Source organism: Camponotus floridanus, unplaced genomic scaffold (genome assembly GCF_003227725.1).
Source record: "Camponotus floridanus strain SB8 unplaced genomic scaffold, Cflo_v7.5 scaffold292, whole genome shotgun sequence".
In the NCBI taxonomy this organism is placed as follows: Eukaryota; Metazoa; Arthropoda; class Insecta; order Hymenoptera; family Formicidae; genus Camponotus; species Camponotus floridanus.
In genome coordinates this window covers 42,242-69,517 of record NW_020229428.1, presented here as the reverse complement: position 1 = coordinate 69,517, position 27,276 = coordinate 42,242, and the positions used below count along the sequence as shown (strand labels likewise).

General features: G+C 36.5%; 2 protein-coding genes across 2 annotated transcripts; both read right to left on the bottom strand.

The window, feature by feature from the left end:
• Nucleotides 1-12,372: 12,372 nt before the first annotated feature.
• LOC105257341 (protein GVQW3) lies at nt 12,373-12,891 on the bottom strand. The gene has a single exon (XM_011267903.2). It carries the CDS (start codon nt 12,889-12,891, stop codon nt 12,373-12,375), a length of 519 nt encoding a protein of 172 aa, XP_011266205.2.
• Nucleotides 12,892-19,077: 6,186 nt separating this feature from the next.
• On the bottom strand, nt 19,078-26,756 carry LOC109610412 (odorant receptor Or2-like). Its single transcript, XM_020029335.1, has 4 exons — nt 26,662-26,756; nt 26,395-26,496; nt 19,221-19,379; nt 19,078-19,134 (listed from the first exon to the last, which is right to left on the bottom strand). The coding sequence occupies exons 1-4, from the start codon at nt 26,701-26,703 to the stop codon at nt 19,078-19,080; spliced, it is 360 nt and encodes a 119-aa protein (XP_019884894.1). The 5' UTR covers nt 26,704-26,756.
• Between the last annotated feature and the right edge of the window lie 520 nt (nt 26,757-27,276).

Sequence of the window (27,276 nt, the reverse complement as noted above, 5' to 3'; positions counted from 1 at the left end):
CTCCTTCAGGCCACGCGTACCGCTGTACGAAGCGTATCCTGCTGGGTATTCCCATCGATATTTTAAAAATGCGAATCGCTGATTGTCGCAAGAATAACCTCCCGCCCCGTTTGTTTCCATGGTATCATGCTCGGTCATTTATTTTCGTTACTTCGCATTTGTTTCTCATCTCGCCACTGTACAGGATCAGTTTGACTCTTTGCCGAGTAACGAGCGATATAACTTAAAATCTCTACCCTAATTCGTTGAAATGTCGAAAAGAAAAAGGGAAAACTTATTTGTTAGAGAGTCAAATAGCAGTGAACAAGAAAGCTTTTACGAGGCTTACACAAATTCAAATAGCAGCGATGAGGAAGAAATCAGATTTCCTAGAAATAGAAATGTAAATAGAATTACATCATCTGATTCCGATTCGGATATTGATCAGTGCAATGGTAGTGATACTGAATGTAATGAAGATTCCATTGACGAGATTTTGCAAGAATTGGTCACTGATGAAGACAGAAGAACTGATGATACCGAGGAAAATACAATTGAATTTGGTGAATGGAATGAATTTAGTGGTCGGCAGAAGTCATTTTCTTTTTCTGAGACGGGCGGCCTCATTAGGCAATTACCAGATGATGTTCATCCATATGATGTGTTTGCGCTGTTCGTTGATGACGAAATAATAGACTTATTTGTATCAGAAACAAATAGATACGCGGAACAAAAGTTAAATAAATCTGACCTAACACCGTGTTCACGGATGCATAAGTGGAAACCCACTAATCCCGAAGAAATAAAAAAATTCTTGGGACTGATTTTATATATGGGAGTTGTAAAAGTAAATCCCATTGCCAATTATTGGAAAAGCCCATTGTATAATTTTCAATTACCGCGTACTATAATGTCACGAAATAGATTCGAGTTACTATTGAGTAATTTTCATTTTGCCAATAATGTGTCCATTGCCCGTAACGATCGACTTGGAAAAATACGTCCACTTTTCGACAAACTGGAGGGAAAGTATCAAAAAATATTCACGCCTGGAGAACACATTGTTATTGATGAAACGTTGATTCCATGGCGCGGAAGACTCATTTTCAAACAATATATACCAAATAAAGTGCACAAGTACGGAATCAAATTATTTAAATTATGCTCAAGCACGGGATATACATGGGCGATGAAAATTTACTCTGGTAAATCAGCTGATGGTATTAGAGAAATGGGATTGGCACATAATGTATGTCTTCAGCTTGCAGAAAAACTTTTCCACCAAGGACGCACATTGTATATTGATAATTTTTACACGAGTTATGAGTTAGCAATATCATGCCTAAACCGCAAAACCCATGTAGGGGGAACACTTAGGAATAACAAAAAATTCCTCCCAAAAGATATTCTTCATTGCAAAGATCACTCAGAAAAGGGGAGATGGTATCCAAAGAAGATGATAACGGGATTGTGGTACTCAAATGGAGAGATACACGGGACGTAAGAATTTTATCAACAAAACACGCTCCTATCATGGTACCAAGTACAAAAAAAAATCGTAGCATTCGTATTGTTTCTCCAAGTCAACAGACACCTGCAATACTCAAACCACTAGCTGTTGTTGAATATAATGCAGGAAAGTGTGGTATAGATTATTCCGACCAAATGGTTTCTTATGCCACCACAATTAGAAAAGGAATCAAGTGGTACCGAAAGCTTGGCATTCAACTACTTCTGGGAATTTCTGTTGTAAACGCTTTGACGGTTTACAAAATTGCAACAAAGAAGGATGTAAATATTAGAAGATTTAGGGAAATATTAGCTGCAAAATTATTTGGGTTGACTGAAAATACAACAAATCCTTGTCTTCGTCGGAGTCAGCATAATATCGCCGTTCGAAAAAATGATTCCGGAGGAAGCATTAGACGCGCATGCAAACAATGTTATGCAGATAAAAGTCGTCGAATGGGCAGATCAAAGACATGAGAGAATTTAAAGAAAACAACAACTTATTGTCCAAGTTGTCCCGACCAACCCTAGTTTTGTATAGAATGTTTTAAAGTTTTGCATTCTACATAATTTTCTTAATAAACCATTTTCGTATTACTTTTATAACAATAGTTTATACTAATGAATTTTATAACAATAGTTTATACTAATGAATATTCTATTATAAATTTAAGTTATATTAATAAATATAGTTTATATTAATTAATATTCAATAGTTTTGTTACTTCTTCTGCGAAATATCTTTTCAAACACATACGAATGTTCTGCGCAAGTAGTCAAATAAGCGTCACCCCAACACGGGTGACGCGGCCCGATCAGAAACTTTACTGTCACCCGAATACGGGTGACGTGGCAGTCAACGTGTTAAGGAAATTCGTCCGTTTCTAATATCGCGTTCGGTACATCTGTATGTCACATCGTGTGGGACATCGTTTAGATTCGCTCGTGGCTCATTAAAGCTTCCTTGATATATACATTTCGCACTTATTCGCGTAAATCTCTTATTTCGTCTTGCATTTTTCGAAAACTATGTACGAGTTCGACTAATAATATATTACTAATGTTTTTGACCGGGCGACCGGTGTCTTCGTAATTCGCGGCTAGATTTTGTCCGGCTTGTTGCGCTCGCAAGCGTTCAATTTCTTTATCGGCTTTGTTATCCATATTTCTTGCTTTGGCTCAAAGAGATTAATATCAACGAATATCGGCAAATAATTTCTCCTGACAGTAACTCCACTTATGCTTTGTCGGTCCTCTTCTAAATTATTGTTAATGTCTTGTTTGTGCGCTTCGGAAGATTCGGAACTTGAATACTCTTGATTCTCTAAATTTCTTCACTATTTTGTATATCGCGAGTAGCTTCTTTCGCAACTTGGAGCGGTGTTACAAGATCTAATTTATTTGCCAATCGCGCTGGCACATTCAAAAAACGCGGGCTATTAAATCGAACTCGGTTTAACGGTTACGACATTTAAATTAAATTTCGACTTATAGTAAGTAGTACGGTGAATCGGTTGTTTATCGGTTCGTTCGACTACTGATACTGCTAGTAGATGCGGATCGTGGTCCATCAGTGACGCTCTGTCCGTCGGCGAAGCCTATGCGAACGTCGTGGATCGACGTTGGTCCTTGGGCGCTGGTGCTCCTTTCTGTTTACAGCTTGATCGTAATCCCTTATCGTTGTTGGCTTTATGTATTACGTACTGTGGTCTGCTTGAATATAGCATGCTCTGTCCACTTTATTAATGTTATATTTTCTTTTTGTTGCAGGCGTTAGATGTCCAAGAGGATTTTTCTTCGGCGGTTTTTAATCTCGGCTATCCCACCGTTGCCACCAAGATGTTGTGCCGGAAGCGGCACGGGGTGTGGGGTAGCCCAGAAAAATCAATATAAATTCTCGGAACCGCCGAGCTTGTATTTTTTATAATTTTTTTATTTAAACGTTTTATGAGTAATACATATACAGGGTGGGGCATCTAAAACAAGCCACCTGAATAACTCGGCTGCTTTCAGTGATAGATAAAAATGCTTCAGACTACATTTGCTTGGTTTTAGAGAACTATAACCTGAGATCAATGGTTTTTTTGTATGTGAAAGGGAGGAGCTATGAAGGTTAACTTTGATTTTTTAAATGGAACTGCCTACTTTTTATTGCATATTCTTGCAGCTCATCTCGAGAGCTTTCCAAAACATTATAAGGCCGGGTCTACAATAGGTGTAGTAAGCCTTTAGCCTTCTGCTCTAAGCGCTGAAGTGTGATGTAGTTTCTGGCCAAAAATGTTTCCCGCGCTGCCTGAAGATTTAATTTTTAAGCTTTAAGCGAGCTGGCCAAATCCCAGTTCTTAAAGCTTAAAACTTAAAACTTCCGACCGATATAATTCCTCTCAGCCAATGAAAGAAAAGTAATTATAGTTATTATTTTAGTTATTATCACGATGTCGGACATTGAAGATATTGAAGATATTGATAATAATTTCATCGATGATGAAATATTAATTGCTATTGCGCAAGCGAATCCTTTATACGCCAAAAATGATGCCAAAAGTGATCTTATAAAGATAATAAACTGAAAGAAATAAAGTGGGAATCGATTGTCGAGTCTTTGCGAATTGCACAGATTAGCATATTTTATTTCCCTTCAAAACTTTTGAATATGTATCCCAGTATTTCTGTTTTACAGCCAGTAAAGCAAAAAAACGTTGGAATTGCTTAAGGAATCAATTTAGTAGAAAGTTGAGAGCTCAGAAAAACCATCAGGTTGGTTCTGGACTAACATCAGAATGGCCTCTTATGTCATATATGTCATTTCTCAAACTGCACATTCAAAACAGAAAGTATATTTAGGTTTACTTTTTCCTATAAATATGTATAAAATATATTACACTCTTTTCTTTCAGTTTGAAACATTTACAATTAAGCAACACAAATATAATAATAAAAATATTCACATAATTTTATTTTTTGGTTTGTCTGTTACAAAATATAATACATTCATTTATAATAAATGTTTTCTCTTTTGTATATGTAGAACAAGAGGCTTATTGCATCTAGATGTAGTAAAACCTCTAAGCAGTTGCTCAATAAACTCATCTGTTCCTCGGTCACCTATCAATGTCATTACAATTCACTGTCAATTTCCAGCATCTTCCATTCACTCTGCTAGATTTTCTGACTGGAATGATGATTGCAATGCATCATTAATCGTTGATAGGATATTATCTTTTTTTAGTATTATATTAATCTTAAATTTTTCTTATTTAATAATTAAATTATTTTCTGATTTTAGAGAATTCGAATACTTCGACAGAAGATACAGCGCAATCTGAATTAAGTGGAGTTTTTACTATAGAGAAAGAGAACATTGGATCCACTTTGCAGACTTCTATTTCACATATTTCCACTCCATAGACTTCCAAAAAATCTGCAAACCGAATTTTGGTACCTTCTCTTAATAATTTTGCAAAAAAAAAGAAAGCCGATAATGAACGTTTGGAAGATCTGCTTAATAAATCATCACAAGTAATCTGACAACAACATACAAGAATAATAAACAAATTGAAGAAAAAGCTAATGCAAATGCAATTGTGATTTCACAAGCTTTAAAAACAGTGATGCCAAAAAATCAATTATCCTGTCTGATAGCTGTGTTGCAACCAATTGAAAAATTCAAGAAATAAATATTTAATGTATTTCTTTAATGTTAAATGTGATGCTATAATTGTATCACATGTGATGTTTAATGTGATATTAAAATTCTATAATTTTTTAACAAATATGTGAATATGTGATATAATAAAATATTTTTTTTTTATATCAAAATATAGATTTTATAATTTCAAATTATATTGCTAATTACCAAATATAATTTTAAATTGTTACTTAGCAAAGTAAAATTAGTAGCATTTTTTTGTCATAAATATAGTTTGTTTTTTGTGTATAGTATAGCATATTTTTGTCATATATAGTTTATGTTTCGCACATAGTTTATGTTTTTGTTTGTAGTTATAGTAGCATATTTTTTACCATATATAATTTGTCTTCCACATATGTTATCAAATATTTTTTAAGAAATTATATATTCTAATAGTTGGAATAAGAAATTATATGTTCTAATAGTTGGAATAGTTGGAATAGTTTGTATCATTCGTAAATAATAAAACAATATTAAGCAAATGGAAATGCTTGTTTAATATTTCTTTCTTATTGAAAAACAAGATATAACAACATTATAAAATATTATATATAACATATTACAATATATGTATGACGAGAGATTATTTTGATCATATTCCAAAATCTGACGAGTGATTTTCCTGTTGCCTCGGCTTACTACTAACTACTATTAAATTGATTCCTCAAGAATTCTTAGCACATCCTTGCTTATTAGCTAGAATATAGAAACATATTGGAGTAAATATAGATATTTATAATAATTTTAAATTATGTTATTTAGTAAAGTAAAATTAGTAGCATTTTTTGTCATAAATATAGTTTATGTTTGTAGTTAATAATATAGTTAATAATTAAAGTAATAATCAATAATTTTTCTTGTAAAAAGAATAAAATATTTTTATTTATCATTGTATCAATAGAGGAAAATTAACATGATGGACATAAAAATTTATTTGTGATTGCCAGGGTATTTGTCCTTCCGCAATCATCCAAAGCTAAAGCCTCTCTTTGAGCTACAGCCTTTTTTGTTGCACTATTGCAATCTAAACGATCAATATCATTGAGACTTGAATCTGTTGAAACTGCATTACATCACAATCTTGGAGTTACTGATCCATCATCATTTTCGTAATCAATATAAGTTGTAGGGCAATAAATCTTCCTTTCAACTTCACGGTCCTCTTGCATCATTAAAAAGTTACGAAGACATATTGTAGCGAATACTATTTTTTTCTACATTTTTCTCTTTCATGCAAATACATGAAAAACTCTCCATCTGTTAATGAGAATAAATATTCCAATCAGAAAAATTGCATTGTTCAAATAAAAATATTATTTACCTTGATAAAAGAATACCAAAAGCATTTTCTATTATTCTTCGAGCACGAGACAATCTATAATTAAATATCTTTTCTCTGTTGCTTTTAATGCCTTTTCTTGAATAAGGACACATTAAATTAGTTCGTAGAGGAAGTGCCTCATTTCCTACAAAGAAATGATATTTTCTCGTTTATATTTGGTAATTCTTTAGATGGAGAAAGATTTAGAGATTTTGTTTGTGACGATACATCCCGGCATCGTTCCGACTTCCGATTTCCGGGCAACGACATCCGCCGGAAGCTGCCGCCCAGCAGAACACCCGCCGGGCAAGGGCGCGCCCATCTTTTTTTAAACGTCCGAAAAACAGCCCTGAGCCGTTGAGCTCAAAAACGGCCGAACACCGCCGATTGTAGCCCGCCGACTGGCGAAAATCCGCGCTTGGCGCACACCCGAACCCCTCCGAACGGACCCAACCGCATCGTTCGAAAAAACCGTTCGGAAGGGATATTATCGTCGCGCGCCGAAATCTGAAAGAACCTAGACAGCACTACTGCACCGGACGAAAGGTGGAGAGAGTTCCTCCTTAGCCGAGAGATCTCGATTACCGCGCGGAGTAATGTTCCTTACTTCTCCTCCACATCCTCAGCTGGATAATACTCGGAAGATGGAGTTTGAGCTGCCTCGATCGAGAGCTCTCGAGCCAGCTGCTGTACGCACGATTTCCTTCGCGTTTTCCTTTCCTTTCGCGCCGAATAACGCAACCGAACAACAAAAACGATACCGCGCCGCAGCCTTGTATCGCGTTTGTATTCGCTACGCGGATTTTATTTCATTTTATTTTACATTATTTGATTTTGTACCGCCGCCGCACACACCCGTGCATTGAGAGTAAAATTATATCGCGGTATTTACACCCGCGTTCGTAAAAAATCGAGCAATACGCGCTTCTCCGATAACCATCGGTCCGCGTATAGCGGTGTAACGGTGCACTCCGATGCACCGTTCCGAATTCCCAGCAACAACATCAACCGGAAGTTGCCGCCCGGCAGAACACCCGCCGGGCAGAGGCAGGGGCGCGGTGTGCCCACATTTTTAATACTTTTTCAAAGACCAGGGCCGTTGAAATCGAAGCGATTAAACGGCCGAGAATTGCCGAGCGAAGCCGACGCAGCCCGACCGACCGGCCGGCGAAAACCCGCGTTCGGCGCAAACCCGAATCCCTCCGAACGGGCCCGACCGTACCGTACCGCAATTAACCCGTTCGGAAGGGGTAACACCGCCGCGCGCCGACGCGGGTAATTAGCCGGTATAAAAAGGCCGTATTTCGGCTTATAATCACATTCTCCTGTTCCGCTCTTAAGCCGTACGCTCGAGAGGATTACCAAGCACCTGAAAACCGGCACTACCGCCCCGATCAAGCAGGTCGAGAGTACTCAGCCTGAACCGAGAGTTCTCGCTATCGCGTGGGGTACTGCCTCCATCCGCTCCTCCACATCCCGGCTGGCAAAACCCACGGAAGGTGGAGTTCAGAGCCGCCCCGATCGAGAGTTCTCGAGGCCAGCTGTGTCAAAACGCGATCCTAAATTATCAGCGCGATTTTCCGTTCAAGGAAATAGAATATTATTTCACGGAATCCACCAGCTTTTTCTCCGTATACGGGATTCCCGGAACGACGGGATTCTCCGCGCAAGAAACGCGGCAAAAACACCGTCAAAACAACGCGGGGTCTTCGACCGATTCCGAGCGCATATCCGCGCGCGTCAAAACAACGTTTTTATACACGCAAATTATACTAGCGCATTCATTCGATTTACGAACCGCATTTATACCGGTACATTTAACCAACTGCATTTTGCACGCGCATTCAGACATTTATACATACGAACACGCTCACGTTTATACGCAATTTCTTACACGCGCTCACACTTATATACTCACACCGAGATACACACGTTTTGTACACTCACCGTCAATCGCTTGTACACACGCATACTATCTGAATAAATCAGTTTTTACCTACAATTCGCTCACCGCTTATTACCCAGAATCCGACGAGTCTATCCGCAATCTAATCTCCGGAAAATCGGAACGTTACAGCGGGATTCCCAAAACGCAGGGATTCCTCGGCAAAGAAACTCACGCAAAAACTAGCGACAACGTATACGCGCGGTCAACAACCGATAACCGGCGCGTCAAAATACAACGGCGCATACACACACGTGTACATACATACATACATTCATACATACATACTGTGACGTGACATCGTTAGTCCGTCACAAGGATTGTGATATCCGACCGGGAGGAAATATCGGGCTCTCGTCTTCCTGTAATTTGGGGAGAGAGAGCGGCTACTGGAGGCGAGATTAGACTCGTCCTCCATGCGTTGAATTTTTTTTGGATATGTAAAGATTTTGCGATTCTGTATAAGCGAAGTGATAGAAGGCGTGATTTCATCCGGTGACTCAGACGAGGAAGACGTCCCGACAGGAAGGAAGCGAGACGGGGGTGCCGAACTACCGGAATGCGCTGAGCTAAGTATTATTGCATAATTCAACCATGCTCCTGATAGAGAAGTCGCCAGAAAATCCTTGTTGCCACTTCTGTAAGATTTTGAATGCCCAACAGGTATGAGGAATAACTGAGGGGAAGGGTAATCCCAGAAGAAAACGTTAAACCCTGGGCCCCGAGTCGAAGTCGCATCGGCCGGAAAAGCGCTACAGATCCAACGAGATATCGACGGGGAGCAACTGCCGAAGAAATCCCTCGCACTAGGCCTCGATAAGTCTAAATTAAAAGAAACTCGGAGGAGAGACAGGGCGCGACGGAAATGGATACGGCCCGGAAGCCCGCAGGATTAATTAAGCCACGCGACGATCCTGAGAGCAGCGGAAGCGCCACAGGTGGCCTAAATCGAGATTAACTCGCCGGCGTAGTTCCGGCGGGCCTCGCGCTCGTCACTGTTCGGCAGACCGGCGAAGAGGACGACGGCCCTAAAGTATCGATCCGTAATCTTCCGATGCCAAGGGAACGGGGACACACCAGGAGTCACCGGAGAGACGAGCGTGCCGCTTCGTGTTTAGAGTACAGGTAGAATCAGCTCGAACAATGTCAGTGCCGTGTTGCTGCCGTGTTTAAACTTTTATTGAAATGTCCCGTGTGATGCCGAGAATTACGTGTTTGAGTTAGACGGCCGGCCGAAAGACTTTGTTCGAGCTCTTCTTAAAGTAAGTGCCCTCTCTCCCGGTTAAGCGCCGACAGTAATTATTATTTAATTTAATAGAATGAATACGTTGGTGCACGCGGTTTCAACCGCATTTTAATTCCGTTAAAGAAGGAAATGAAAAATATATCGATATCGATATTAAAACGCGTATAGAGATAGCGCGGTGTCCCACGCGGTATATAGCTGTCTCGCTTGTACTCTCTCGTTCGAGTGCCGAGCGAGAGAGAGACGGCTATCGGACTTATTTAGTATTGAACCACTAACTGGGTATCACGTCACATAGTCCTTGCTCTCTGGCTCTTATGCCGTGCGTGAAGGACGGAACATCGGAATGCCCCCCACTTTCTCTCCCGCTGTCCGGCTCGCGTACATGCGCTTCGCTTGTGTGAGTGTGACGTCAGTGAGCGTCAACACAAGCATAGCAGGACACCATTCCTGCCGATGCGTGTACATACTTTTTCACGCACAATAAATTCACATTGCAGGTTTACTTTATCTTATTTTATTTTATCTTCCCTGCGTTACCCGATGAACTATTCGCGAGCTTATTACCGGAAAATCGGACTGTTATATGTTTCTAAGGCTTTTCCCAATCTTGAATTGGCAAAAATACTACTATCTGGTAGAGAGCCTAAAACAGCAAAAAAATTAAAAAAAAAAATAAAACTTATCTCAAAACTTTAACCAATGTTATATAATTTCAGGATTGATCTTACCATAATCACTAATTTCCACCCATGTGAAGCAATAGTTGGAATCACAACATGCCATCAACACTATACTAAAATATTTTTATATTTGAAGTTTTCTGAATCACTGAGAGGAGGACATTGAATACGGACATGCTTTCCATCAAGAGAACCGACACAGTTAGACATATTCCAACGAGTATATAAATGTTTAGCTATTTCATTCCACTTTTCAACTGAAGGTGCTGCAAGACACATGTCTCCTGTATAACTTTATAAATAATTGATGCATCAATTCTATAATATTTTAATAAATATTTAGGACTGTCAACAGATACCAGGTAGCTGTAGTCATGAAAAATATACAAGATAAAATAGAATATTCACTGAAATTATGTTAATATTGATAGAGTATATTAACCTTAAAATCACAGCCAAACGAAGTCTTGCAGAAAGAGGCTTTCTTAAACTTCTTTTGTACCATTGGACCAACCAAGGAGAGTAGAAAATCAAATTGTGTTATATTCATTCTAAGGTATTCAACAAATTGTTCTTCATCTGTAAAATATAATTCTTTGAACATATTATATACTTCTTGTTACGCTCTTTGTTGGTTAACATACCTTAGCTTACCCACCACTTAGTCGATTCTTTTTCTTTAAATATGTGTACAAAAGCACATTTTGGAAGTGACCTAATGTCAAAATGGATAATATTGAATTATTCATTTTTAATAATGAATATATAAGTGATACTAAATATAAACACTGCTATTTTCACAGTAAAAAATCTGCAATTATTTCATTGGTTGTTATGCCTTATGATTAGAGCACATTGCAGACCGTCTTGTTGTAAGAACATTTATTAAAGCTTATGGCTCAAAGCAAGCTTAAAACTTAAGTCTAAAGGCTTACTACACCTATTGTAGATCCCTTAATTAAGTTAGTTTTCATTAAGTACTTTCCGAGTTATGAGGCATGAAATTATTTCTTAATTTTACATAAACCGTAAAATATCTTGTAAAATATTTATTTTTCGATTATTTTACCTTAATACTTTTAACTTATCTTACCTTAATATTTTTATGTACAAAATAATGAGAAGATAAAACTGCTGTTTTATCTTCTCATAAGGGACCCAGCCCCAATGACCTTGACCTTGACATATGTTGTCAAGGTCACTATCCTAAGTAACGTGCAGGAGGTTTTAGCCGTTGCTCGTTGTTTATTAAAAAGTTATTAACAAAAGAAGTTTTATAAATGGATTAATTAATTAATTAATTAATTTTCGAACACCATCTATGTTAAATTTGTACTTTTTGAGTGAAAATCAACACACTCACACACACACACATGCGCGCGCGCGCACACACACACACACACGCACGCACGCGCACACACACATACACGCGGGGTGTACAAGGGGGGCCTCCCGCAACTATCCCGCCGGTAGGGGACGCACTGCGAAGAGTTCAATCACAATGGATATATGTTGTAAGTTGTAAAGCGAGGTCCACCTTGTCTACCGGCGGGATGGTTGCGGGAGGAGGACCAAAGGCCCTCCTTGTACCTCCGTGCGCACGCGCGCGCGTGTGTGTGTGTACACATTTGATATTTTTTAATTGTATTAAATTGTATTAAAGTCTATATAAATTAGAAATTTATTGAATATTCAAATTATCTAATGGATATATCAAATTCATAATATCGAAAAAAAAAACACTAATCCGCTCATCAAAATTGTATGTTCTTTTAAATAAGAATTCTGCGATGTAATATCTGTATATATATATATATATATATATATATATATATATATATATATATATATATATATATATACGAGGTGTGATCAAAAAGTAAGGTGACTTTTCATTTTTATAAAAAAATATTCATTTATTCATCCAAAATTATGTTATCCCCTTCAAAATAATCCCCCTCTGATACAATGCACTTGTGCCAGCGCTTTTTCCAGTCGTCAAAACATTTCTGAAATGCACTTTTGGGTATTGCCTTGAGCTCCTCCAGCGATGCAGCCTGGGCTCTTCCACTGGGATGATTGGGCTTTGGTTTCGACGTCATAACCATATACCCATGTTTCGTCACCAGTTATAACCCTTTTGAGCAGATCAGGATCATCATTGACGTCGTTCAACATGTCTTGGGCGATGTTCATGCGACGCTGCTTCTGATCAAAATTAAGCAGTTTTGGAACGAATTTCGCTGACACACGTGTCATACCCAAAACATCCGTTAAAATTGATTGGCATGAGCCAAACGATATGTTAAGATCATCAGCTATTTCTCTAATCGTGATTCGACGATTTTTCAACACAATTTCTTTCACTTCCTGAACATTTTCGTCGGTTTTTGACGTGCTGGGGCGTCCAGAGCGAGGTTCATCGTTAACATTTTCTCGGCCCTCTTGGAATAACTTATACCATTTATAAACACTTTTTTTGCTCAAAGTTGACTCACCGTACGCCACTGTCAACATTTCAAGAGTTTTTGAACACTTAATACCATTTTTTACATAAAAATTAATACAAACTCTCTGCTCCATTATTTTCAACAGCAAAAAATCGCCGAGCACGCAAACACGAGTCTAACTTTTATGCCTCTCACATAAAAACAACACATGCTATATAGTCAAAACTGTGAACATATGAGCGTGACGAGTGTACCAACACAACAACAACAAAATTTTGAAATTAGAGTGTACAGAGCGCGCGAAATTCAAAAAGTCACCTTACTTTTTGATCACACCTCGTATATATATATATGGTGTGACGTTGCCGTCCTGTAGCGCGTCCATCCGCCCCGATATTTTTAACGGGACGCGGGCCGAGCGGCCGCGCCAGAATCCTCATCGAGAGAACATTATCGAGCTCCCCGGAGAGACGAGCAAGACTATTATGTTTTTCGCGCTTATTAATTTTGTTTGTAATTTTTTGTAACGAGCAAATTTCGGGCAACCCGCCGGAGAAGATTCGGAAAGCAAGGGGAGCAACGAGGGATTACTGGCAACCGACGATGTGGCGCTATACAGCAAACGACAGCGGAGGAAATAGCGCCCGTGAAATTGAAGCACTGGAGGACCAGGAGGGTAACATCACCCCTCCTTCGGTAGTAAGGACGGAGGCCCGATCTAGACTACCCTCCGAGAGGAGAGAGAGCAATGGCAGAACCTCCACCGAACAATTACGAAAGGGCCCGCGATAGCAATTTGGATTTGAGGCCGTTTCGCGCCGGGCGCCGAAATACCTCGTGCCTCGCGAGACGCCGGGATCGATTGCGTGCCGCGACCTGATTGGTCGCAGGGCTGCGCACCCCTCTACGCGGTCATTGACGCCGCTATCGACCCTGGATGTAGAGATCCAGGGATCATTCTGGTGCGGGAGCTCGACCTAATTAGTCGCTTTGTTATATTCGTTGTCGTTCTGTGTAAGCGTTGTGAAGCTGTGTAAGTGTGAAAGCCGTTGTAGAGATATCTGCGGAGGACGAGGCCGAGGACCATCCCCAACACGAGGATTCATATCGGTGAGGTTGCCCATCTTTTATTGTGCGCTACATACACGATTCGGTCCGCCGGCCGGCCGTTCTGCCGCCTTCGCCATTTTCGTGTTTCGCGACCGCTCAGGCTCGGTGCCGAGCCGTTAATATTTTGTGAATTTGCAGGCGATCGGAGGCAAGCGACCGAGGAAAAGCGGACAATCGTATTGTAGGCATTAATTGATAAGGCAACATTTGTCTCTCTCCGGGTTTCGGGGTGTTCATTACGCGTAGCTATCGACCGCCGAATATCGACCGCGTGCGCGAAGGATTGCGAAAAGCGTACACCGCCCGTGTTGTCGTATTGCTGTTGTGGCCGCGTGGAATATTCCCGTACATTATCTCAGGGCGATTTTTGTGGATGTCCGATTGCGTGGATGTCGTCGTCGATTGTTAAGTGTGCGTGCGTTATTGTATTTTATCGTATTGTGTGCGTTAGAGTATTTGCGTCTTTGTCGCGCTTATTACACCGGCGAATAGAGCGTAGTAAGTAATAATTTGCTTTTGTCGAATTTGTCGCGGTGCGAAATAATCGCCAAAGTACGACCGAGAGTGAAATCTGAGCTGCTTGCGCGGAAGAAAGAGGCGAAACGCCGGGAAAAATCTTCGGCCGCCATCGACTATCGAATATCGAACATATCGCTCGCCTGTCGCGTACGAGATCCGTCTTCGCACAACTATTAATTATTGTCGATCTCTGGTTAATTATGCTGTCGAACTATTAAGCTGTCGTTTAGAATTGCGAATTGGGAAATTGTGAAGAAAAGTCCGTAGCGATAAATCGTCGATTTGGTTGCCGAAATTACGATACGTCTTGGGTGAATATTATCCGCGAATATTTCCGTGCCGAAAATCCTTTGTCTTCTGAGAAGTATCGTTCAGTCCAGCGAACTCCGGCCACAAAAAACGGGCTCGGATAAACAACAGAATTGTCTTAGCGCTCTCGTTTTGGTTATCGATTTCGAGCGGACATTTGCTTTGAATAACGTCTTATTATTCGTGCCAGGATTAATTTGATTGTGTATTTCGCTTTCTTATTTTTTTTGAATTTATTGTGAACCGTCGTTTTCAATCTGATTTGTTATTCAAGTTTATTTTTACATTTTTCTTTTATATTATTTCTCTATTAATAAATTTGTTATATTTCTTTGTTAAACTCGCGTAATTTATTTGAGTGTTAGTCTCTCGTAGTTGTCGATATCCGTCTTTGCGTTTGTCGCATTTTGAATTAGTAAAATCTCGCATAATCAATTGGCTTTCTCTGAAACCCCTCCCCTCTACCGTTAGGCGAGCTAGTCGGCCCGTGGCGAAGCAGGCTATCATTTTTCGCGTTCTTTGACGTTTCGTGGAAAACTGATGCGTGAGAGACCGCATCTGGTGCCAAACTTATCGAGATATCGAAACGGCCTCCGCTCCGCCGCGGCTCGCGCGAGAATGCCTCCATCCCTGTTCTTCAGAGCGCGATTACATTAATTTCGCTATTTTCTTTTGACGGCGTTTTTGCTCCCCCGCGCACGCTTCCCTCCAACACCTCGAGGAGTGTTGCGAATAATTTAAATTGATTGAAGAAACGTCGCAATATATATATATATATATATATATATATATATATATATATATATATATATACAGGGTGGGGCATTTATCTTGAGACAAGATAATATCTCGATTGGAATCGATTATTTTGAAAAAAGTTTTAGACAAAAGTTGTATGGTTTCAAGGGGGACATAAAATGGTGTCATTAGTTTGATCTTGAAGAGCCACCTGAAGGACACGCGAAGATCAGCTCCAACTTTTTAAATGAGACACCCTATATGCTTTTGCATATTCTTGTAGCTCATCTCAAGAGCTTTCCAAAACACTATAATTAAGTTAGTTTTCATTAAGTACTTTCCAAGTTATGAGGCTTGAAATCATTTTTTAATTTTACATAAACCGTAAAATATCTTGTAAAATATTCATTTTTCGATTATTTTACCTTAATACTTTTATGTACAAAATAATGAGAGGAATCAATTGGTGTAAAGAAAAGACATAGTTATTTTTAAGAAAAAATATGTAATTTGCAATTAACAATTACATATCTTTTCTTTGAAACAACTATGTGTTTTTTTTACACCAATTGATTTCTCTCATTATTTTGTACATAAAAGTATTAAAGCAAGATAATCGAAAAATGAATATTTTACTAGATATTTTACGGTTTATACAAAATTAAGAAATGATTTCAAGCCTCATAACTCGAAAAGTACTCAATGAAGAAATACTTTATTATAGTGTTTTGGAAAGCTCTCGAGATAAGCTACACGAATATGTAATAAAAAATAGGGAGTTCCATTTAAGAAATTGAAGGTTACCTTTACGTCATCTTCAAATGACTCTCCAAGGTCAAATCATTGCCACTATCTGATGGCCCCTTCAAGCCATACAACTTTTATCTGAAACATTTTTTTGATTTTTCATTATTTTCCAAAATATTTGAGTGGATCACTTAAAATGGCCCACCTTGTATATATATGTATATGCAACGATGTGTAATTTCAAAATATATACATATATATAGGGTGTACCAGAATTCGTATTAGTAAAACACATTTTTAAAACGTTGGAACAATAATTTTGGACAAAATTATTTACAGGTAATTTAATTTTATGTTACTTTCAGTTGTTGCTTCGAGATATCAATTAGAAAATCTTTTCTTGTTAAGTAAGTTGTATTGAAAATAGCGATAAGAGGTCTGCTATTGTACATGGTGTCCGAAAATTAAGTTCATAAAACTTCTTTTGCTAATAACTTTTTAATAAACAACGAGCGACGGCTAAAACCTACTCCACGTTACTCAGGACAGTGATCTTGACAACATATGTCAAGGTCAAGGACTTTGGGGTTTGCGTTCCCTAAACAGCAGTTTTACTAATTAGAATAATCAATTGTGTAAAGAAAACACATAGCGTAGAGAACACACATAGTTGTTTCGAAGAAAAAATATGTAATTTGCAATTAACAATTACATATTTTTTCTTAAAAATAACTATGTGTTTTCTTTATACCAATTGATTCCTCTCATTATTTTATACAGAAAAGTATTTTAAGATAAGATAATCGGAAAATGAATATTTTACAAAATATTTTACGGTTTATGTAAAATTAAGAAATGATTTAAAGCCTCATAATTCAGAAAGTACTTGATGAAAACTAACTTAATTATAGCTCTCGAGGTGAGCTGCAAAAATATACAATAAAAAGGCGGTTTCATTTAAAGAATCGAAGTTGACCTTCGTAGTTCCTCCACCCTTTCACCTACAAAAAAACCATTGATCTCAGGTTATAGTTCTCGTAAAACCAAGCAAAGTGGTCTGAAGCATTTTTTTTCTATCACCGAAAGCAGCCGAGTTATTCAAGTGGCCTGTTTTAGATGCCCCACCCTGTATATCTTGATACTTTAAACACAAATGATATATCACAAATGTATGTGTACCACACGCGCGCGCGCGCTCGCGGGGTGTGCAAGGGGGGTTTTCGCCCCCCCCCTCCCGCAACCACCCCGCCAGTAGGCAAGGTGGACCTCGCTTTATAACTTACAGCATATATTTATTGTGATTGAATTCTTCGCAATGCGTCCCCTACCGGCGGGATGGGTGGCGGGAAGAGGGCCGAAGGCCACTAACATATCAAAGCAAACCATGTACAACTGAACGGTGTGCAAACGAACGATGCGCAACTGAATGGTGTGCAAACGAATGTTGCGCAATTGAACGGTGCACAAACGAACGGTGCGCAAATAAACGGTGCCCAATTGAACCGTGTGCAAAGTTTTGTGTCTAATTGTAACGTGTCTATTTGCAACGCGTCCAATTTTACTGTGTCCAAGTGCACCGTCCCCGAAATCATCCTTTATACACAGAACAATATTTTACTTTTTTTTATATATTTCGAAAATTATTATATTTTTGAAAAACTATTAGATTTTGAAATTTTTTTTCAAAAATTAAAAAAATTATTTATATGATTAAATAGAGATATCCTTATCTTCCTATTCTGAAACTTTTGTATTAAACATTTTTTGACATTTCAAATATTTTTCGCAATATATATAAATAAAGTTACATAAACACAATTTTAATTACAATTAGAAGATAATTTATAAATAGATTGTTCGCGAGCGAGTCCGGCAGTGAATTGCGAGAAGATTGTTCAGTGAAAAGATATTCGCCTCTGATTTACAGAAGGACAAAAACTTTATTAAAGTCAGAAATAAAAGTGACAAGTGTTCAGTGATGACGATTCACAGTAAAACGAGCGGCGCAACGAAGCGAGGCGGTTACCGTGCGAGATATCGCGAGCGGAATAGCGAATTGATCGGTTGAAGCTGTGCGGATAAACAAAGTCTGAGAGAAATAGCGGTCGTTGCGGTTTGATCAGTGAATTTTGATGAAGAGGTAACGGAGGTCCGAGAGAATAAGCGGTCGTATAAGAATTTAGCGGTTTTAACAGAGCGGTTGAATAAGCGGTACTAATAGCGAAAAGTGCAAGACTTCTCAGTGCCCACGGGCAGTGTTCGTTATATAGCGGGCAGAATTTTGAGCCCGTTGCGACGTGGGCCAATAACTTTTATATTTTAGCGGTGACCTCAGGGCGCCGCGCATTATTGGCCGCCGATGAGGTCAGGAGTTAAGATTTTTATACTTGCCATGCACACGATCTTTTTCGATCAGCTGATTGGCGATCAGCTGATCGTGACGTATAGCCGCGCATGCCCGTATGTTGCTTAGATTTCGTCGACGGTTAACAATGTTATTGTCAACGAGCATGATAAGCGTTTCTTAGGCGTTGAAAAAATAAGAGATAAATCGATCGATTGAGTTTTTGTAGAAAATAGGTATTTCGAGAAGTTTCTCGACGCCTGTTAATTTTGAATTTTCGATTTTATTAAATCTAAAGATGCGGATTTTAGCTACGCGAATTTCTATATCGAAATGACGATTATGAGTTTCGAACATAGATACTTGTATTTTTATATGAATATCTATATAATAATTTTAATTCTTTGTATGTACATAGATATCAGTTGCAGTTAATGTAATCTGCGATATGATACAAAAGCAAGTTACACATCTAATTAATACAGTTCATTTAATAATTGCTGCTCTCATTGTCATAAAATATGATAAGACCGATGTTAGAAACTGCAAACATATAAACATATAAACTTTTTGAAATGTATCAAAAATAAAAAAGAAGATAACATTTTTACTAAAAATATATATCTTACTCCTGCATAATATTCTAAAGTAAGAGCAGGTAATAAACCATTCATAGATATCAGAAGTGGTTTCTGGCTTTTTTGAAGCATTATGAAAATATTATTTTTCATTTTTTGTGATTTACCAATCCATGATGCGCTATAAACTGACCAAGCAAATTGTATGCTCTGTAAATAAAGGAAAATACTATTAATTTGCATATCTCATTTATGTTTATATCTACATAGTGTACAGTAATAACAATATCATCTCGCGTATGCAAGTAAAATAGGTTAAACTGAATAGAAAAATCCTTTATTATTTTATAATTTTCGCAACAATTAATAACAAATTAATTAAAAAGGACAATCAGAAAAGAGCCTACTATTACGTGACTAGAAACTTTGGACGGAGCATTATACAAATGACAACTACGAATTGCGTGTAATGCCGGATCCTCGTAACGACTGCAAAACAGCGGTTGTTTCTTTTCGCTGCTCATTAATATTCATGCGAATTAGTCGATCTCTTTTAATTAATTCCTCATTAATTATTACGGAAATTGTAAAATGGTAGAATATTTAAAAATTAAATCGAAATTGACAAATAAAACCATAGCGCGGTAGTTGGAGCGCAGAGAAGAAATAACATTTCCTTCTTTTTGATTAATCTTATATTTTTGATTAATCTTATATTTCAAGTTAAAAATAGTTACAGTAACAAGAAATAAACGTTTCGGATCATATTTAATCTCTCTTTAGCGCAATGTCAACAAAATATATTACAAAGTGTTAACGTAACGCAATAAATTACAAAAATATCTATTATTGGCACTCAGATGACGTCAAATTGTATCACACGGGGATCCGGTAAGCACATTGTTTCCAGTAGTTCTTTAAATTAATGTGATGGTACCAATATGTTAGTCATAACAAATCTAACAAATCAAATAAAAATATGAATACATTTTATTCGATTTGTTGACATTGTGCTGAAAAGAAGTCAAATATGATCCGAAACATTTATTTCTTAATGTAACTAATGTTAAAATATATTGTTAATCAGAAAGAAGTATTATTTCTTCTCTATGCTCCAACTACTGCGCTGTGGCTTTATTTGCCAATTTCAATTTAATTTTTAATTATTGGTAGAAGATTTCTCTACTTAACTTGCACACGAGAAGTGATAGGATTATTACTGGACACTCTGCGTAATATATTATGTATTAGAAATTATGCGAATGATTATAATTATTATAAATCTATATTTTATTAGTTGTTTTCCATTTATACTCAGTATCACTTGAGTATAAATGGAAAACAACTAATATAAGTATTGTAAGTTATGTAAGTATTTTATACTCATGTCAGATTAGTGACGTTTATTCAGTGAATATAAGAAAATAAATAAATAGAGGCAAATACAGGCAAATGAGGTTTATAACTCATTTTTAATGTTAATTTATCAAACTCACTCAAGCACACGGTCTCGAGCATGTTCAAATTAATGGTAAGTCTTCGTTGAATCTTACTTGTCACAATATCAAAAAGAATCCAACTAAACATCCCACTGAATTATGACGTAAATGACGTCACAAGTGAGAATTATCTAACAATGAGTTTTGATGTATGGATAAATGGAAAGCAATTATTATGTTTATTATTTTATAATTTTGTGTATGTGTTATGTGGATTGAGAAAACTACTTTATACAAGTAATTCCTGTTGCCACTATTGAAATAGTACAGGTATAAATCATAATAATCGATTAATTGAAATCAAACATCGCTAAATAATCTAGGATTAGGGAATAATCAATTATGATTATTATATTAACCTTAATTTCCATCTCTAATCGATAGTGCCATCATTAGAATTTGTTCTTTTTCGTACTGTACCTCTACATTACTCTACAAGAATGCACTGCGCTACAATTGCGCTGTCCATATGATCTCACAATTTTCTACCAATTAATAAATCGCGCAATATACATATCAATTATCGATTGACCGGATTGATTAACTAATCGGATAATCGAGAGCCACCTCAAACATCCTATCCAATAGCTCTTGTCGACAAAATGGTCTTGAAAATCTTTTAGTTTAATGTGGTTCTGACAAAAAAGGATTGAAATATACAATTCACCCACTGATTTTGATGAGCTTCGAATATATCTAGATTCAAATAACATATTTTTTTTATACGACCGTTAAGGAGACAAAACATCTTTAAAAAAATCAGTTTTTATATTTCTGAGCAAGTATCATTGAAATGATGAAAAATTTTTTAAAAAGTTCTCAATAAAAATGTTATAAAAGTGTACTTCATAATAGTGTAATCAGATTTTATAAAAATGTCACAATCGAAATCCTCTTCCTTTCCCAATTTCCTCTAAAATTTTGAAATTTCTTTTATAGCAAAACATAAGCATATTTAACGCCAAATTTAATCATATATATGATAAATGTATTCCGAAAACATATTTTTTAGAAATAAGCTAAAAATATCTCTATGCATGCGCCTTTCGTATCATGGTGTTTGCTACTCATGATGATGTTTTTTTCTTTGCAATTTCATAAAGATAACAGTAAATTAACAATAAATAATGTAGAATTAGAATTTTCAAACAAAATTAAAAATTAAATATATCTACGTCCGTATAGTTCCATAAGATAAAATCACATAAATGAGAGCCTAAGACTAAAAAACACAGTACTGTAATAAAAATATGATAAAAATATAATTTTCAATAAAAGATATAATTATAAACGTATTAATTCAATTCGGACTCTCTTCAGTGTACGATATAAATTATATTAATATTGAAATAATATAAATAAATATTAATAAGATTGCTAAAATCAAATACAATAAGAAAAATATATAAATAAAAATAGATTACTATATAGATCGGAAAAGTAAAAATGTATGATATAGATAAATTCGATATATAGCAAGGACAAAATTCAATGGTAATATCGCAACAATAGAGATTTTTAACGCAATGTATAAACGCAATCCGCTCTATAATATCTTTTTAAAAATTTACTTTTCTTCAACGCAACAATTAACAATTAGCATTTTCGCTAAATATTCAATAGGTCATATCAAGAGCCCGTTCAAAAGAATGCCACTAAATCGCGCTAATAGCGTTTTCAAAAACATCTGAGTTAATCTAGAGCATTTTCAAAAACATCTGAGTTAATCTAGATTTCTCAACAGTAAGAAGAGCACAAGGAAAGAGAAAATGAATAGCAGTAATAAACCAAGAATGTGTAGATTAAAACGCCATTACAGGGGAAGTAATATTTTTTTTTAAATAACATCTTCTTCTTACAAGGGAAGTGTCCGGAACCGATTTGATTCTCTTTCAAATATGTTGTTAAATACACAAATCTAAAAGACACGTATTTTTTTATATGTGCGGATTTTGAGATTTAAAGGATGAAACACCCTTTTGAAGAAAAACGGTATTTTTCTTTAGAATCGAATATCTGCTAAAGAGTTAAGAACTATAAGAGTTAAGGAAAAAAAAACGTGCAACAAATTTTAATGGCTTGAAGAGTAGTTTAAAGTTATATGAACAAAATTTTTTTATTTTTTATTTTTTTTTTAGAAACCCCCACCACTTAAATTTTTTTTTCAAAATTAAAATTTTTGTACCTAATTTAAAGCTTATTTTTTTCCAAATTCAACCATGTGTAATAAAGTTATGTTACGAAATATCATTTTCAAAAATTAGTTATAAATGCTCCCTCCTATATACGCTCCTATATATACTCATCCGTGCTATGTGCGTAAGTAATTACCATCGTACAATAAGATAAATAAAAAATGTTTATGTATAATTTTTATTTATGTTTTCTATGTATTTATAACTATGTATTGTGTATATTTAAATTTTTAAAAAAATTTTTAAATATTATTAATAAGAATTTTTTAAATATACTCTCAGGTCTCTTATTATTTCTTTAATATTTAATTTCTTCTATAAAAATTAAATTTATATTTAAATTTATATTTAAATTTATATTTAATTTCTTCTATAAAAATTAAAAACTAGTAAAAAATAAGTTAATATAAATTGTTCATGTAGCAGCATAATTCTCACAATCAATGTAGTCTTTTCGTTGTAATAATATCTGTGTAAACTGTTTTTCTATTGCAATAGAAAGCAAAATTTAACATCTTTGAATATGATTATCAATTCACTTAATGTTGTTAGATTTGACAGAAATGCCAGTATTTGAAGCAGAAGTGGAATTAAAGGAAAACATAAAGAGTGAAAGCTTCTGGATGGCGAGGAGATTAAGGCAAGGATGTCCACTGAGTCCTATAATGTTTAATTTGTTAACGGCGGATCTGGAGGAGGAAATGGGAAGGATGAAATGGGGAGGGGTAAGGCTTGGGGGAGGGAGAGTGTACACACTGGCGTACGCAGATGATATTGTGTTATTAGCGGAGGATGAGGAAGGGATGAGGAGCATGATTGAGAGGCTGGAGGGGTATATGGAGAGGAAAAGACTGGAAGTGAACACAGAAAAGACAAAGATAATGAGGTTTAGGGGGGGGGGGGGTAGAATGATGAGGAAAGGAGATGGAAAGGAAGAGAGTTGGAGGAAGTGAAGGAGTTCAAATATTTGGGGTATGTAATACAAAGAAACGGGGAGCAGGAGGCGCAGGTAAGGGATAGGGCAAAAAGGGCAATGGCGGTAATGGGGCAGGTATGGGGAATAGGGAAGAGAAGGTTTAGGAGAGATTGGGCTAGGAGATTATGGATATTTGATAGGTTAGTATGAACGGTGTTGGGATATGTGGTAGAAGTATGGGGATGGAGGGAAAGGGATAGGATAGAAAGGGTGGAGGAGAGATATTTAAGATTGCTGTTGTAGGTAGAGGGGAGGACGCCAGGATATTTGATCAGAGAAGAATTGCAGACGGAGAAGCTGAAGACAGGGGCAGGCAGGAGGGCATGGGGTTGGGAGAAGAGGTTAAGGGAGGTGAAAGGGAGTGAAATAGCGAGAAGATGTATGGAAGAGATGAGGGAGAGATGCGAAAGGGGGGGGTGAGTTCGGGCTGGGAGAAGGAAAGGAGGAACTTCTTCGGGGAGAGGGAGATGGAGATAGAATTACTAGAGAGGAGGGAGGAGGAGGGGGAGAACTGGTATGGAGAAATGGAGGAAAGGGACAGAGAAATGCAGAGGAGGGAAAGAATAGAGGGGGCGAGGTATAATAGGTGGTATAAGAAGGTAAAGGGGCATACCGAGATACCTAAAAAAAGGATGGGGAGAGAGTAGATGGAGGAAGGTAGCGAAATTTAGATTGGATGAGGAAGTAAGGGAAAGCAGATACTGGGAGGAGGAGGAGAGGAAGTTATGTAGGCTATGAGAAGATGAAGAAACGTGGGAACATGTATGGGAGAATTGTAGGGAGTGGGAAGGAAGAAGGGGGAGCTGGCAGGAGAATGTAGGTAAGATACTGGGGGAGGAGGGAGAGGGTGAAGAATGGATGAGGGATCTGGGGAGGAAAAGGGGGAGGGAGGGAGAGGGATAGAGGGGCGGAGAATTTAGAGCAGGAGGAAAGGAGGTGGAGGGAGGGAGATGGGGTCAAGGAGAGGAGGTCAAGGATGAGAAAGAGTGGATGGATGGATGGAGTATGGATGTTGGTGGTGGGGGCGAAAATGAAGGGAGAGAAAGGATGTGATATAAGCAAAAGGAAGCGGAAATCCACATTTTTGCGAGAGCGTGTGAGGGAGGAGGGGGGAGGGAGGGGGCGGTGGATAGCCGGAAGTAATCGGGGGGGACATCGCCACCCGAGCTCCCCCACTGAGTTAGAATAAGGCTTAGGTTAAGACAATAAGTTAAGTTTTAGTATAAGAGTTAATGTATGGCGGATATTTTTGTAGCGCGATGTTTTGTAATAAGTTGACTGTATTGTATTATATAGTTTGTAACTCTGAGGAGAGCAAATAAATTATTACTACTACTTTTACTACTACAATCTTTGGTACATAATCAATTGTCATCCCCACGATGTCAAAACTTATTTAAATATCCGTGGTTTAAAAGTGGTTATACGAATGAAAGACCAGACGAATTTGAAAATCCAGTACACTTTAGTTTCGACGAAACTTCAACAAAATGTGATATTGAAGATTGCAATAATATAGCTGTAGTAAGATGTTCTTGGTGCAAGAAGTCATTATGCTTGAAACATTTTTTTGTCGAATATCATTATTGTAATGTATATAATGAGTGGATAATATAAAATACAAATATATTTTTTTTAAATATAAATATGTACAATATATAGTTATAAATACATAGAAAAAAACATACATAAATAAAAATTATACATAAACATTTTTTATATATCTCATTGTTCGACGGTAATTACTTATGTACATAGCACGGATGAGGGTATATACGGGAACGTTTATAACTAATTTTCGAAAATGATATTTCGTAACATAACTTTATTACACATGGTTGAATTTAGAAAAAAATAAGCTTTAAATTAAGTACAAAAGTTTTAATTTTGAAAAAAAAATTAAGTGGTGGAGGTTTCTGAAAAAAAAAAATAAAAAATAAAAAAATTTTGTTCATATAACTTTAAACTCTTCAAGCCATTAAAATTTGTTGCACGTTTTTTTTCTTTAACTCTTATAGTTTAGCAGATATTCGATTCTAAAGAAAAATACCGTTTTTCTTCAAAGGTTTTAAGGGGTGTTTCACCCCTTAAAACTCAAATCCGCACATATAAAAAAATATGTGTCTTCTAGATTTGTGTATATGTTTAACAACATATTTGAAGCAGAATCAAATCGGACAGTTGTGACGCTTCCCTTGTAAGTAATAAATATTAGTATCGGTAATGACAGAACTAAAATTATTGATATTATCGATAATTTTGTCGATAATGTCGACAATTTTAGTTCCGTTTAGATGAGGGCGCTAATCCGTCGGAATTTGGTCGCGGCTCCAGCATCCTCTTAATTATTTCCTTTTATAATTTTAAAATTAAGTTTCGAAAAAATTTTACAAAAGTAAAAATTGTCTCAGAATTAAATCATCTCAGAAATATGTCATTTTAAGGATGATAGGTTATGTTGAATCACTATGTAAACAATAATGTGATATAACAAATTAAATTCGCGTTTATAAGCTTTTTATTATTTTATTAAATAATTTTTTCAAAAAACTTACAGCTTCTTTCAAATCATTGGCTGCCAACGCTGTGATATACATTCGTTGCAAAGCTGCTATTATCATAGATAAGAATTGAGGGATCAGGATATGAGATTGTATCTGTCAAATTATTTGCAATTAAATTTAAAAATTCTTCAGTTTACAATAATTTCACATTATACTTTTCTCGCTTCGCGTAGAAAGTTATAATGTGAAATAGATGTTGAAATTTCTAATTTCTACTATTGCTTGGTTCCATATGGGTTTGCAATAATAAATACTTACGTATAGAATGGGAAAGCAGCCGCTGATTACGGTAAATCCCATTGTAAGCGTAGTTTTAAAAAGTATATATCGAATAGCTCGTTGCGTTTTTCCAATAAAACTGCTTACATAAAAATATATGGAAGCTAAATTAATATGCATTTCAAATAATTAAATACTGACAAAAGAAAAGCAAAGAAAGACTAAGCAATGCAAAAATCCAGAAAATGAGTCTTTGCAGAAATATAATACATAATCAACCATATTTTATTTAGAAAAACAATTCTCTTCTTTCCTTGCCCTCTCTCTTTCACTCTCTCTCATTTTCACGCTTTCTCTATCTCTCTTTTCTTCTCTTTCTTTTTCTTTTTTGTTCTTTCTTTAGAGATGAAAAAATTTTTTTAAAGAGAGAATTTAATTCTTTGCATTTTTGCAAATACTGATCAACAAAATTATCGTATAAATAATTTCATATACTGACAAAAGAGTTTTGTAAATAATATATATTTTTCGGATATCATATGCATTGATCATGTTACGCACTTAGAGCAAAAGATGATGAATCTCGCTTCGCGTAGAAAGTTATAATGTGTAATAGATGTTGAAATTTCTAATTTCTACTATTGTTTGGTTCCA

Coding starts and splice junctions, on each gene's coding strand:
- LOC109610412 (XM_020029335.1), bottom strand. CDS start 26,703: ATGGGATTTACCGTAATCAGCGGCTGCTTTCCCATTCTATAC. Junction 26,497..26,661: donor GCTGCTTTCCCATTCTATAC/GTAAGTATTTAT, acceptor ATAATTTGACAG/ATACAATCTCATATCCTGAT. Junction 19,380..26,394: donor CCAATGATTTGAAAGAAGCT/GTAAGTTTTTTG, acceptor CTTTATTTACAG/AGCATACAATTTGCTTGGTC.
- LOC105257341 (XM_011267903.2), bottom strand. CDS start 12,891: ATGTTGACAGTGGCGTACGGTGAGTCAACTTTGAGCAAAAAAAGTGTT.